The 15,890-nt window shown below is 41.6% G+C and overlaps 1 protein-coding gene across 7 annotated transcripts in view; it reads left to right on the top strand.

The window, feature by feature from the left end:
- LOC130117222 (RNA-binding protein Musashi homolog 2) overlaps positions 1-15,890 on the top strand; it is a 400,440-nt gene that overhangs the window by 113,245 nt on the left and 271,305 nt on the right. For all 7 annotated transcript variants that reach the window (XM_056285409.1, XM_056285408.1, XM_056285406.1 and 4 more), the window contains exon 6: positions 13,444-13,536. In XM_056285409.1, the coding sequence (XP_056141384.1) occupies positions 13,444-13,536 (93 nt within the window). The remainder of the gene's footprint in view (positions 1-13,443; positions 13,537-15,890) is intronic.

The following is a 15,890-nucleotide window of genomic DNA, read 5'->3' on the forward strand; positions in this document are numbered from 1 at the left end:
GAAAATCACATTTGATGAAAAGGCCACGTTGGCCATGTAGCGGCACACTCCCTGAGGAAAACCTTCCCATTCTCTTCATACATTACACAAAGGCTAAATGGTGCCTTATACATTTCTTTTTGTTCGTTTTTTTTTTTTTTTTTTTTTTTGCTTCCCATCAAAGTATGTAGAGAGCCTAATGCACTTTGAGTATTGTTCGAGTAAGATCTGTTGAGCAGTTAGGAGCAGCTACGTACCTTAACAAGATGAAACATGAGCGTCATGTCGTTAAGGGTAACAGTTATTTGGTTGAATTTATTATTATTATTATTATTATTATTGTGTAAAATGTGAAATGAAGGGCTTCACAATCAAGCGTGAAGTGGTAGTAGGAGGTGGAAATATGGCTGTAGGGCATTTTTTATGTATTCTTCAAATGCTCTTGACCTGACAAAAATCTGCAGACGATTTAAAGGAACAATGGAGTTATGGAACGATAACAACTATGTGCATGCCATCTGAAATTCAAAAACATAACGTCAGGTTTTATTTTTGTTTTGTTTTTCCAACACTACATAGTAAAACCACCAGTCTGGGAATGATGTCATTGTGTCAGGTACTTTTTGCGAACGTGACCAAGCAGGCCATAATATATTCATATGACAAATGACAAATAAAGTCTTCTTGATTCTTGGTGTAGTTTTTATTTTACTTCAGCAGTGTTTTTGTTATGTATTCCGAAGCACGACTGACTCAAGTCAAAAGGGATAAATTTTAATGTTCCGCATACTAAACAGACTATTCTCTCCAGAACTCAATGGCCACTTCAAGGCACGCTGTGTCTCATAACCCTGGAGTAAGTTGTAGACATCCAGTCATGCTCGCAGCACATTGTCTTAGAAATTTGTTAAATGTTGATAACTTACTTGCTCAAGTGTTCCAGATTTAGCCCTAAGCAAGCATCTAATTAGCATAATATTCGTGTTTCAAAATAGCTTAAGAGCACTTCTGGAATTGTCCATTTCTCTTGCTGCTGTAATGTTTGTGTAATTCTTGGCCTGTGCCTACTGATCACATACTGGGCTCATTGTGAATGCAGTGTGAATGTGCTGCTTGGGTATGGGCCCATGCATCTCCAGGGTCCTATAATCAGCTCTAAGCTGCTTCTATCAATCTTCATAAGTGTAGTGGGTTGAGGAGGGAAGTACAGCTAATCAGCTCTAACTGGCCATATTCAGCCTGACTGTTACTGTTGCAAAAAGGCCATGTGTGAACAGTGTCCGATCTCAGCCCTCACACAGACCCAATCTCCAGTTGCCCCGGCTACAGTAAGTGTACGGTTTTGTTAGTGCAGTTTGATGTGAAAGTGGCGGCCTTCGGTGATGGCAATCAGATTTTATGATCAGAGAAAAAAGTCTGCTTAAGTTGAAGCCAGAGATGTCATTAGCCTCTGTCAGGTGGTTCTTCTTTTTCTGTGTGTGTGTGTGTGTGTGTGTGTGTGTGTAGGTGTGTCTTTTTGTGTGTCTGTCTACCTGTCTTTCTGTCCACCTCTCTTGTTTTCTGTCCCTGTGCAAATGACCAGTGTAATCCTGGGTCTCGGCGCTTGGGCCTGTCAATCCACATTTGCACTAAGCATCTTTCCTTCTCTCATCTCCTTTGCCCTAATTGTATTGTAATAAGCAATTACAGTTCTATATATGCACACTAGAGCTGAGATTGGACCAGTTTTTAAAAGGGCGAGGTGGGGAGTGGAACTGGACCTGCCAACGCCCCTCATCCACAACTCATAAGCCAGACAAAGACATTACTGTCGCTAATCTCCCTCCCTCTCTCTCTTTCTCTTATTGCTTGTCTGATCCTGCTTTGCTCTCCTGTGCCCTCTCTCTCCCCCTCTGTCTGTTTTCTATCTTGTCCTCCTAAAGCAAAGCGGATTGTTTGTTGTGTGTTGTTTATTCCCTGTGTTTTCCTCTTTGTGATTCAGCTCTAGTGATGCAAATGAGCAGATGCGGTGTTTACCTGGGCTGGCCATGGTTTCTCTCCGTGTGTGTATTTACCCTTATGTGTTTGTGTGTGTGTATGTGTGTGTGAGCATGAGTGTGTGTGTGTTCCCAAGGTCTAGGCCTTTGATCATGCTACATTGCATTGACAGATGCTCTCTGGTTGCTTATGAACAAGGCCACAGTCGACATCTGAATGCCAGTAATTATATCCCCTTGCTAGAATGATAGCAATTGTGGCTCCTACAACAAAGTGCTCTGGGCTCTTTCTATCTGTCCCATTATTTTTAGGTATGAGAAATGACATCGAAATCCCTTGTCTGATTCCTCTTTGTCTGGGGCGCCCTGTTTACAGCTGTATGTTTGTCCCTGTGTGTATGAGAGGTGAGGGCCATGATGAGGGCTTACATCTCGTAATCATAGCTGGATAGGTGATGTCAGCAACCTGACAGAGAACTGGCTTGGGAGAATATTGTCTGAGTGCGTATTCTTTGAGTTTGTGTGTGTGTGTGTGTGTGTGTGTGTGTGTGTGTGTGTGTGTGTGTGTGTGTGTGTGTGTGTGTGTGTGTGTGTGTGTGTGAGAGAGAAAGAGAGATTATGACCGTGGGTGTGTATGTGAGTATAGAAGATCTGGAGTTCTACAATGACTGAACATGAACGCATATAAACTAGTGGTCAGGTTTTGTAACAAAGCCCTTAATGTGGATGGTAAATTTACCTTTTACATTTTTTTCTGTCATAACTTTTAGCTATCTTTTGAACATCATTTCAAATGCCATCTTATGGCATCTCATGATTAATGCTTATTAAATCCTTCCTACTGAATAGTCAGTCTGTTGAGTCATGACTGATGAGTAGTTCAATGTTGATATTTAACTTATTACATTCATAAATAAAAACTTGAGCTTTCGAGATAAAGGATGAATAAAATGCTATTTCGCATAATTTGGCTTTATAATCTGAAATCGCCAGTTGTGTTCATTTATGACCCATATTGTATCATTAAAAAATAAGAGCTCTGTAAAAGTTTGAAGACCCTTTGGAGTGACTTTAATTGTTGGAATAAATGAACTAAATGTGCACTAAATCAAACAGACCACTTTTACATAGATACATAGATTTTTATGCACCAAAGCCCACCACATCTCGCTAACTAAAGAGAAGTGTTGGGTGTCTTCTTTCTTCTATTTTCTTTTTTACAATGATTTTCTGGCAAGTTGACTGCAAACTTGAACACTGAGGGGAATTTATGTAAACTGTAAATATAATGGTTAACTGTAAAATACTAGTGTTGCTTATTTGTAGAAATGTTACTTCTTTTAATGTGGTGGCATTCTATGATGGCGCTGTATACAATTTGACAAACTAGCTAGCGTTGGCTAATTGCATATTAGCAATGAGTTCATCAGAGTCTAGCAAGCGACAAACAACCTAAAAGCATAATACGGGTACAAGCTGGGTGGGAATAAACAAGATGGAACAAAACAAATTATTAGCTAACCAGCTAATAGCTGTTTCTTGCATGCATTGTTCAAACATCATCTCATTCACCACATTATCTGGTGACATTTTGCATGTGCAGATTGAAAAAAACAAGGTCGGGAGGTATAAAGGTGCCAGTAAATAAAAGGTTGGGCAAAATTCTCAGTGTCCTGATGTTGTTATGCTTACTCCAATTTTAACCTTTCCCTTATGAAGATAATCACGTAAAGACATGACTGTTTCATAAGTAGAAAATCGCCTTTATCGATTTTGATCAGGGTATTCTTGTAGTATTCATGTGTACACACGCACACACACACACACACACACACTTAACACAAAAAGTGAGGAAATTTGTGTTTGGTAGATTATTTCTTTGTTGTAACAATGCTTCTTGGCAATAAATCTTATACCGTTGGAAAGCCTGTTTATTTCCCTTTTAAATGGTGCCACATTTGTAAGGAACATGCATTTGTGGGATGAGCAGCAGAGCTGAGTATGTGGGTTGCGCCCATAAAGAATTTGCCAAATCTTCTCTGCCAATGCCACACAGCTTATTTTGCTGTTGCTATTGACTCTTGTTTTGAGCTTCTGGTACCCCAGGTGCTGACAATCAGGTGCCTGATATAAGATTCATTGCCAAGAAGCATTGTTACAACAAAGAAATAATCTACCAAACACAAATTTCCTTACTTTTTGTGCTAAGTTTATATACACTCACCGGCCACTTTATTAGGCACACCTGTCCAACTGCTCGTTAACGCAAATTTCTAATCAGCCAATCACATGGCAGCAACTCAATGCATTTAGGCATGTAGACATGGTCAAGACGATCTACTGCAGTTCAAACCGAGCATCAGAATGGGGAAGAAAGGTGATTTAAGTGACTTTGAACGTGGCATGGTTGTTGGTGCCAGACGGACTGGTCTGAGTATTTCAGAAACTGCTGATCTACTGGGATTTTCACACACAACCATCTCTAGGGTTTACAGAGAATGGTCCGAAAAAGAGAAAATATCCAGTGAGCGGCAGTTCTGTGGGCGAAAATGCCTCGTTGATGCCAGAGGTCAGAGGAGAATGGCCAGACTGGTTCGAGCTGATAGAAAGGCAACAGTAACTCAAATAACCACTCATTACAACCGAGGCATGCAGAAGAGCATCTCTGAACGCACAACACGTCGAACCTTGAGGCAGATGGGCTACAGCAGCAGAAGACCACATCGGGTACCACTCCTGTCAGCTAAGAACAGGGAACTGAGGCTACAATTCGCACAGGCTCACCAAAATTGGACAACAGAAGATTGGAAAAACGTTGCCTGGTCTGATGAGTCTCGATTTCTGCTGCGACATTCGGATGGTAGGGTCAGAATTTGGCGTCAACAACATGAAAGCATGGATCCATCCTGCCTTGTATCAACGGTTCAGGCTGGTGGTGGTGGTGTAATGGTGTGGGGGATATTTTCTTAGCACACTTTGGGCCCCTTAGTACCAATTGAGCATCATGTCAACACCACAGCCTACCTGAGTATTGTTGCTGACCATGTCCATCCCTTTATGACCACAGTGTTCCCATCTTCTGATGGCTACTTCCAGCAGGATAACGCGCCATGTCATAAAGCTCGAATCATCTCAGACTGGTTTCTTGAACATGACAATGAGTTCACTGTACTCAAATGGCCTCCACAGTCACCAGATCTCAATCCAATAGAGCGCCTTTGAGATGTGGTGGACCGGCAGATTCGCATCATGGATGTGCAGCCGACAAATCTGCAGCAACTGCGTGATGCTATCATGTCAATATGGACCAAACTCTCTGAGGAATGTTTCCAGTACCTTGTTGAATCTATGCCACGAAGGATTAAGGCAGTTCTGAAGGCAAAAGGGGGTCCAACCCGGTACTAGCAAGGTGTACCTAATAAAGTGGCCGGTGAGTGTGTGTGTATATATATATATATATATATATATATATATATATATACAGATACAGGAAAAAAGATTTTAATACATTGCAGTACTTTTACAATTAAAATCTTTTTTCCTATATCTGTGTTAATATTCTGCTCCTCATTAGTTGAGCACTCACAACACCATTGACGGTTTCGGAAAAAAACGCTATATATATATATATATATATATATATATATACGGATACAGGAAAATCTTTTTTCCTATATTCTTGTTATAACAAATTCTTGTATATATATATATTGTGGCAGGAATGAGGAAAAACACAGGAGACCAAGGCGAGTTTGATGTTTATTCCTCAACTCCAAAAACCAACTGCAGCAGGAACAACCCTGCACCGGCGAGCCCGGGAACGTAAACCACGCCCCCAGCTCACAGGGCTGCTGGGTGAGAGGCATAGCCCCTAGTGTCCGCCACACAGCCCCCCCCCCGAACACCCAGAAGGGACTCCTGGAAAGAAAATTAGTGTCTCACTGGAGGCTTAAGCAGCCTGCCATAACGGCTGCGCCGTCCCTCAGCCGAAACAGTAGGTGAAACACAGTCCAAAGCCGGCTGAGAAGCAGAACGCTGAACCCGTGAAGACACTGCCGGGGTCACCAATGTGGCAGGAATGAGGAAAAACACAGGAGACCAAGGCGAGTTTGATGTTTATTCCTCAACTCCAAAAGCCAACTGCAGCAGGAACAACCCTGCACCGGCGAGCCCGGGAACGTAAACCACGCCCCCAGCTCACAGTCCTGCTGGGTGAGAGGCATAGCCCCTAGTGTCCGCCACAATATATAGTTAGTATATAGCTTATAGCATGAAACAGGCTTGTACTGTCTCATAGAGAATTTACTTTACTAACTAGATTATTTTGCTCCTTATACATTGAACACTATCCCTACCGTTGTTTCTTTTAACAAAGTTATATATATATATATATATATATATATATATTCTACCAATTTATCCTTAACATTATTAGAAATGCTACATACAATAGACAGCACACATGGGAAATAAAAGCAGTGCCATACAGATTAAGGCCCTCTTGTGCTCCACTACAGCATTGCCTAGTTGGCCTCTGTTAAAGTGCACCAAAATTTCTGACTTCAATCGGTGGCTGTGTTGAAATGTGAGGCCACGGGTATCTCATTTTAAACTGCTGCGGATTCTTTTCCTTCTCATATATGGATCCATTCAGGCCTCTCTAGCAAGTCAACAGATCTGCTGAGGATGCTGTTCCCTTACCAGTGCATCATCATATGCCACATTTTCTGGTGCAGCTCAACAGCCATGCTGTCAGGGCTTGCTTTGTTTTGGTCTTTAACACTATGAAATCATTGTAGATGCTTCAGTAATCTTTTAGGGGTAATCTTATGAACCTATCAGTTTCTGCCACTGAATAAATGTTTTGTGAAAGGTCTAAAATGAAAAATTTACTCTAAGGGACATCTAGTGCCTGCTGATGCCTTGCATGCTACTGATTAGTGATTTATTACATTTGTAAACCTCTCACCGGTTCACATTTTGTAATAGTCAAGTACTAGTCATTGGTCGAAGGTCGGAAGTTGCTTGCAATTTGTTTTCTTTTCAGTTACGAATAAAAGTAATCATTTAGCAGGCTGCCTGAATAAAGTGTCTGCTGTAGTTTTGTTGTGTCAGTGTGTCTGTAAAGATTATTAAAAGGTCAATTATGGCAAAACAATAAGTGTACTGTAAAATGATGATGGCATTACGTTTATTAATGGCCCTAGGTGGAATACAGCATTCTGACGTTAACCATTGGAGAAATGCAGTGTGGCTTTTTGTGTGGCTTGATTGACAGCTGTGTTTGTCGTGGTGGGTGAGGGGGCGGGGCTTAGTTGTGGTTACAGCACAGAGAGGCAGTGATTGGACAAAATGTATGAAAGACAGGAGTGAGGGGTGTGAACCCAGGGAGAAATGGATTCACAGAGGGACCTGAGGGGCTGAGAGTCCCAGTATTTTACTAAGAGAGAGATTTTGGACCCCCCCCCGTCTCCTCATTCATGTTTTCATCCTTGCTGCAAACATGCTTAGATGGCTCTGTCACTTTACCCTGTCCTTTAGAAATTGTTGAGAATATTAAACTGAGAGAAAAAAGAAAAACTCAAACCTCTGAGTTAAAACTTCTGAATTAAACCAAAAATGAAAAAACAGCACTGATAAATTTTCCTTCATACTGGTGGCGTTATTTGTCAGGTTTGTAGTCTTAGCTCTGTGTACATCTTCAAACACTGATATCTTTTTTGCAAGTGTGACACGGATTTTACTTGCCGCCACAGGTAGAGCTGCTGATATTTGAACAAATAATGAGAAGCTGCCATATTAACTGCAGGCCGTGCTTTGCCAACATCCTAAGCAATTACTGCGGCCCCTACTCATGTAGCACTTACTTATGTAGGAGCTTATTCTTATAGAGGACATGCAACGAGGAGCCTCTCCGCTCACACTACTACTCCATTACCGCTCACAGGACGCAAGACACGGGCGCATAATTATACACACAACCGCAAACACACACAGACACGCACACAAAAGATGGCTTATTTTAAAATGTGTAAATGCAGAAAATCGCACAGTAGGTTATAGCCATTGCTATTGAGACAGTTTCTGCTGGAATTAGTTTGGTAAAAACCAGCCTGGCGTGGTGTAAAAGGACACCGAGTCAATGGGGTGAGTTAATGTAGCAGAGCTGTTTGGTTTTTGTTTCAAGTGCAGCCCCCCCATTTTCCTCCCCAACTGTACTTTGCCAATTAATTATCCCACTCTTCCGAGCTGTCCCGGGCCACTGCTCCACCCCCTCTGCCGATCCGGGGAGGGCTGGTGGCTCCACATGCCTCCTCCGATACATGTGGGAGTCGCCAGCCGCTTCTTTTCACCTGACAGTGAGGAGAGTTTCACCAGGGGGACGTAGCGCGTGGGAGAATCACGCCACCCCCACCCCCCAAACAGGCGCCCTGACCGACCAGAGGAGGCGCTAGTGCAGCAACCAGGACACATACCGACATCCGGCTTCCCACCTGCAGACACAGCCAATTGTGTCCATAGGGACGTCTGACCAGGCCGGAGGTAATCAAGTGCAGTTTTTGTTGTATTTTGTGTGTGTTCATGAGTGCACACCTTAGGTGAGGACACACGTTTTTTGTTTTGTTTTGTTTTGTCGGTGATGTGTGTGCACAAGGCCCATCCCGCCAGGCTTTAGCCCTCTTCGGGCAGCACTGGTAATACCAGATGGGGTCTGGAGAAGGTGGTCGTATGAGCAGCTCTGCTAATGTTATCCTCTGTGAAGCCACAGTGATTTTCCTCGGTTACCCTGGTAAATAATTCCTGCTGGAATCAGCTGCTGAAGAAGCACCATCTCTGTAATCTAATCTCTATGACAGTGATTGTCCGTGCCCTAGAATTGAGGTCAGTCATTTTTGACCCTCGCCACCTCAACACCCAAAGTGACGTCACTCTCATACCACCGAAATAACATGACATTTTTCACAATTAATAATCTGTTCAAATCAATAAGGTGTACATGGCATCCACGCTCAGATTGTACTTGTAGATTCTGCTTTGCCTAATACTGTAATTACACATTTTTTTTATAATTAATAATCTAGAATTAAAGAGGGTGCACATGTCACGATGGCCCGTATTTAATAGTCCCACAAAAAAAAAAAAAAACCCCAAAAAAAAATCCAGCATCTGGACATTGATAGAAGTATTGAATTTGTTGTCTGTTGGAAACAATTTTCATGGTGACGTGCATGTATGTGTGTGTGTGTGTGTGTGTGTGGGCGGGGGGGACACAGTAGGACAACAGGTAAAATGTATGCAATCCACACAGGTTTGGTGTTCTTTTCATCCTTAGCTCTCTCTGCCAACAACATCAACCATTGCTTGTAAAAGCAACATACCGGCAATTTTTTTTTGGTCATCAAATCCTCACATATTTCTGGTACGCCTCTTATTATCATGGTAATGAGGTAGTGTAGTTATTGTTAAAATCCCAACACATACATTCACATGCACACTAATGAAAATAGATGAGCTTGCATGTGGGTCCAGGGAAAAAAGATGCATGAAGACACAAATACACAAAATGTGCACGCACGCACGCACACACACACACACACACACACACACACACACACACACACACACACACACATACTATGTACACGTGTATGCGCACACACGTGTACACATGCACACACGTGCACACACACACACACACACACACACACAGTCCTCACCAGTCTCTCTTAGGAATATGCACATGTGAAAAATTGGGTTAAAGAAAAACTGGGTTGTAGAGCCTTGTGGTCCATTTTTAAATCTGTCGGCTTGAATTGATATATATATATATATATATATATATATATATATATATATATATATATATATATATATATATGTGTGTGTGTGTGTGTGTGTGTGTGTGTGTGTGTATATACATACATATAAAACTTTGTTATGCAGACACAAAAGTGCATAACGAATGTTTGCAACGACTTTCCTCTTTCCTATTTGTTCTTATTGACTAGTTTTGTACAGCCATTAGTTATTGGAAAATGCACAGTTTAACACAATTCAGTCATATTAATGAATCTTTAAAACAATTTATGTCAAAATAGATGATATTCAAAGGTCATCCCAGTCAGTTTGCGTGAAGCTAATGAGCCACATGTTTACTTGGAGTCAGTAGATAGCCGTATGTCTTTCCACGTCTTTCCCCATCCCTTGTCCCTCTCACTTAATGGAAACACCAAACACTGTGCAGCCTTTCCCTTAGAGAGACACAGTGTGGAGCTACGAGGCTAAATGTCTGTTGTCACCATGGAGAGAGAAATGGGGAAAGTAATTGCGCTGTACCAGGGTTCAAGAAATCCCATCAGCCATTGGGTAACCATGTCAGAGAATATAAAGACAAGGCTGAAAACCTGAGTGGCCACAGACAGGCTGATGTAGCACCGGGCCTAAAAATGACGAGGGAATCTATCTACCGACTCCGAGTAAACATGCAGCGCATTAGGGGGCTGGAGGGGGAGCAGGAGACGCAGCTGATGTGCAGACCCGAGTAAAGGAGAAATGAACATTGACTTGTTTCTTTTACCTAGATTGGCAATGATAATACTCATGCAGCCCGTTTATCAGCAGCTGTCTGGCACGGGGTTTGCCAGCAGCAGCATCCAAGGCTGATAACCCCAGAGGCTTGGAGGCCTGATGGGAGAAGGAGGGGTGAAGAGTGTGACAGCGCAGCTGTGTGGTCCTGGCTGGTGGATGACCCCTAAAACCAGCCAGCTGATACATTTGCATGTCTGCCCGTTGTCACCGAGATGTAATGGCTCTCTAAGCAAAGTTCAGGGAAAAGCGGAAGGAAAATTATTGATGGATATAGTGAGCGCAGTTTATTATATATGTATCTTGTGTCAGCAGTTACTGTAAAATCACATCTTTTCCACTGGTCATCCGAAGATTAGATTGCTCTCAACATTTAAACATGTAAATTCTGAACAAAATGAATTAATAATTACAGTGCAAGAGATATTTATTTTTTTATTATTTTATTTTATTTTATTTTTTCGTTTGCAAAAGGAATGAATTGATTGAATTCCAGCATAAAAATGAATTTATAGTATTTTAATGTTTGTGATAAAATGAATACCTCAAAATTATTTACTCAGCAGAAATTTATTTGGGCAAAATGTAAGAGGAACGGGTGTTGTATGGGAAGCGATATCCATATGTGCAGGCGATGTCTGTGTGTGTGTGTGTGTGTGTGTGTGTGTGTGTGTGTGTGTGTGTGTGTGTGTGTGTGTGTGTGTGTATATATACCTGGACATGTCTATCCTAACACTTGCTTGACAGTCTCAAATTGGTATTCAACTCTGGCTGTTCCTGACTTTTATTCTGACCGCCTTCTTATAGGTCCGAAATGCTTCAGTGAGGTTCTGGTTCTGATGTGGGCTGTTCAGAATCTCAGTGGTTACTGCACATTTCTAAAGCACCACCCATCTCATCCTCATAACATACCTTTATTTGATTCATCAAAGCCTGCAGAAATGGAGATCATGGATGGCACTGTTGTTTTTGTTTTTAAACCGGCCTTTTTGCTGGCGAGCCTAGAAGTTCACCGAGGAATAATGCACAGAGAAGCATCATAGTCTAGATCAGTGTTTCTCAACCGGGGGTCCGCGGACCCCTAGTGGTCCGTGGTGTAATTGCAAGGGGTCCGTGAAAATAAAATATCTTTAAAAAAAGATCCTATGACATTTATAGAAATAGGATTATTTTACTCAAATGTGACTGAGACCTTTATCTACCTAAACTATAAAGGGTAACAGGACTTTTTTCTCTAATTACATCTGTTTGACAAGTGTAATTTATTGTATTTTAATAAGAGATCTCGCTCCCGTTTGCATTGTTAAAAGTTACTGCATAAAAATTCTGTTGTTACATATATCTGAAAGTTACTGAATACATATTCTGTTTTGTTACATATATCTGAAAGTTACTGCATAAGAATTCTGTTTTGTTAACTATATCTAAGTTACAACTGAAAGCTCTTATTTTTGCCCCAAAGAGTGAATAAATGCTATAATGCAATTTAAAATGCAGTTTCTACTGTTTCTATCAAATTGCAACCCCCCTCCCCCAAGATCAGGTGGAGGGGTCCTCAGGGTAGATCAAAAATACGCAGGGGGTCCAGGACCCCAAAAAGGTTGAGAACCACTGGTCTAGATCACTAAAGCTGAGACACAGATTTAGTCAGACAAGAAACTGATTAAAGGATGTGGTCAAAATGTTTTGTGTAAAAGTGCTGACAAATGTAAACGGCTTGAGTCGAGAGGAAAAAGTTTAGAAATCCCGAAATAGAAAAAAAAAACGCCCCTCAAAACAGGATTTTCAAAAATGTTAGGCTGGTATTAATACAAATGCAGTCCAAACTGCTCGGTGTGGTTTCATTATTTCGGTGTTACAAAGTGATGTAGTTGGAAAATTATGTAGCATCACTAGAAGTCTCTTCCCCCCCCCAACACCACATTTTACTTCTTATGTCTTCCTCAGGCGGCTCGCCTCAGGAATTTGACGTTTGCGTTAGGGAGGTTTTGCTGGAAAATGTTGGTATATTGAAACAGTTTCACATATTCATTGACTTTTTCCCAATGGTATGACTAGCTGTGTATGTAGAGACATGGTAGTGCCTCAAATATAGTACACTAGTACTCAAATATAGTACAACTGAAGAGTTAATTGCTATTAATTGCACATAACTGTTTGTGTTAAGCTTACTGTAATTTTTTTTGCAAAAAAACAAACAAAAACAAAACAAAACAAAAACCGTTCTCCTAAATTTAGCATGTACTCTTCTGCAGATACACTTGCCCTTTCTGATGCTGCGACTAACAATCCTTAAGATCCCCGCTGTTTGAAACTAAATGAGGCTTTAATGCACTCCGATTTCATCTTTCCAGCGATTACTAATTGTGTTTTGAAAGTTCATAAATTGTTTCTCTATTATTGTTGTTTTGAATGGCACAGAAGGAATACAAAGTGTCTGAATGTTTTGCAAAAGATTAACATTTCAGAAACTTTTGAAGACGAAATAGAGGTCTTTAATTGTGCAACATAAATGTTTTTCAATGAAGGCAGATTTTTGTTTGTTTTTGTTTTTTTCCGCTGTCACTGAAAATGGCGCCGTTAAGACAAGGAGCCTAAAAATCCATCTCATTTTGAAATGTTGCTTTTGCTGATTAACGTTGCCACTGTGTGCCTGGGGATATTTCGGCTTGCTAATGCCACAGCATGGAAAAGCGCACAATTCAGCATCATGAAAACATGGAGAGGCCACTTCTTTATGTTTTCACCCTATCACTTACCTGCTCCTGCTATCCTCTTCAGGTCTTTCATCCCTTATCTGGGGTCCAGCCCACCCCGGTACGCTTGGTACTACATTAAGAGCTCCGTTCAGTGTGTTTGAAGCCTCATTAGCAATCACTTCCTCTTCCCCTTCTCGTTCCAGATGGTCACAAGAACAAAGAAAATATTCGTGGGTGGATTGTCAGCCAACACAGTAGTGGAAGATGTGAAGCAGTATTTTGAACAGTTTGGGAAGGTAAGAGCCTTGTTTTTTGTTTTTGTTTTTTTTTGTTTTTTCATGGTGATTCCCTTGTATGGTTTGTTGGAAAAACCACTATGGCTATGGAACATATTCCGGTTTTGTTCGTCCCATTCCCCTTTTGTGGTTTTTGTGTTATGGTCTCATGACCAAAGCCCAAAGCTAGATGAAGCATATTTGCAGACATATTACTCACAGAAGCATACATGCACAAGGACAGATACTGCTTACACACACACACACACACACACACACACACACACACACACACACACACACACACATGCATGCACACACAAGCATACATAAAAACAACATAAAAACACACATACACACACACACACACACACACACACAGAACAGACAAACTCATGTATGCACACACAGAACAGACACACACTCATGCATGCACAGACACACTCATGCATGAACACATAAACACACACGCACACTCATGCGTACACACAAATAAAAACAAACACACATGCATGCACACACAAACACACATACAAAAACACACACTCATGCATGCACACACAAACACACATATACAAACACACATACACACCCACCCACCCACCCACCCACACAAAGTCTTAATAGAGCGAGAGCGTTTCACACATAATGTCTTGCCACTGTGCTGAGATCCATTTCCCCCGTGTCATATTCCACATCAGCTCAAGGTCACCTTCAGCCGATGCAGTCGCTGTAACATCGCCACTTGACCTTGGGTTTTAATCAATGTCACCGAGGATAGATTCCTCGCTGTTCCATAACGCTCTCTGTTCTGAGAGAGATGAGAGAAGTGTCATGAATTAATAGAGCCAATTATTTCACCTTTGGAGCTAATATGCAGTTGACTGAGGAAAATGCCTTAGAATACAGAGTCACTTTTTTTTTTTTTTAACCAAGAGATGATAAGGTGAAGAATGGCCTTTTTTGGTGAAGGGATTGACGGCACCGCCATGTGTTGGTCTACTGTTCCAAATAAAGATGACTTATCAACAGGACGGCAAGCATCAAGCAAATATTTGCAATCACCGAGACTGAGAAAGGACTTTTCCCCGACTTGATTGAATGACATAATCGACTTGATTATACAAAGTTTTTTTCCTCCTTGAGGAATCCTCTAATACTTAGGAGGAAACAAACAAATCAGGCTGATTGAGCAAGATCTTGTGTTTTTCCGTGTGTGCTTTTATAGCCTACTTATGTGTGCCTGGTTGTGGGTGTAGTACTCCTTTCGCCACACATGAGTGTGCTGGCAATTATGTGTATTTATGTTTATGATTACATGTGTTGTACATTTGTGTGTGTGTGTGTGTGTGTGCGTATATACTATGTGTGTGTGTATGTGTATATATGTGTGTGTGCGCGCGTGTGTGCATATATACTATAAGTGTGCATGTGTGTTTGTGTGTGTGTGTGTGTGTGTGTGTGTGTGTGTGCAGGTCTGAGTGTCTCCTGCAGAGAAAATCAGAGTAGATGTTGTGGGCTATCTCAGACAAGGTATAGAGCAACAAGAGGTATCTCTCTCTCTCTCTCTGTGTCTCTCTCTCTGTGCCTCTCTCTCTCTCTCTCTCTCCCTCTCTCTCTCACTCACTCTTCTCTTTTCCTTTTTTTCTGTCTCTATTTCCCTCTGCTTGCTTTCTGGCTAACCCATCTCAGGATTTATTAAATAACCTGCCTGTCAGTGCAACCTACCATTATCGCCACATACACACCACTCCGAGGACTCAGACCCAGAGAAGGGAAAACCAATTAATTGTGTTTCTCCCCCACAAAATGTTTTGTGTGCACGTGTATGTGCGTGCTTGTGTCTGTCTGTCTGTCTGTTTATGTCTGTCTGCATGAGGAAGTGGGTATCAGCCAGTATGGCGGTGGGGTGGCTTGTCATGTTTATATCTAGGAGGAAAATGTTCATAATGCTTTCTATCACACACTCAAGGTGCAGTGTGTAATATGGTAAACACAATTTCTGAACTGACAATACTCTTTGAGCCAATTGATTGATATGATACACAATTATGTGTATTTATGTTTATGATTACATGTGTTGTACATTTGTGTGTGGGTGTGTGCGTATATACTATGCGTGTGTGTGTGTGTGTGTGTGTGTGTGTGTGTGTACGTGCACAAGTGCGTGTGCACATATGTGTGATTGTGTATGTATCTGGCGTGGACCAATTAGCAGGATGTGGTCTGCAGAGATGGTAGCGGTTGGTAGGCAGTGGAGAGGAAACAGCTGGTGTGGCCACAATTGGGTCATAGGTTCTGCCTGCTCTCTTTCTCTATCTCTTCGTCTGTCTGTTTGTCTGTCTCGCCCCCCCCCCCCCTCCTCCTGTCTCCAT

This window comes from Lampris incognitus, chromosome 8, assembly GCF_029633865.1.
Source record: "Lampris incognitus isolate fLamInc1 chromosome 8, fLamInc1.hap2, whole genome shotgun sequence".
NCBI lineage: Eukaryota > Metazoa > Chordata > Actinopteri > Lampriformes > Lampridae > Lampris > Lampris incognitus.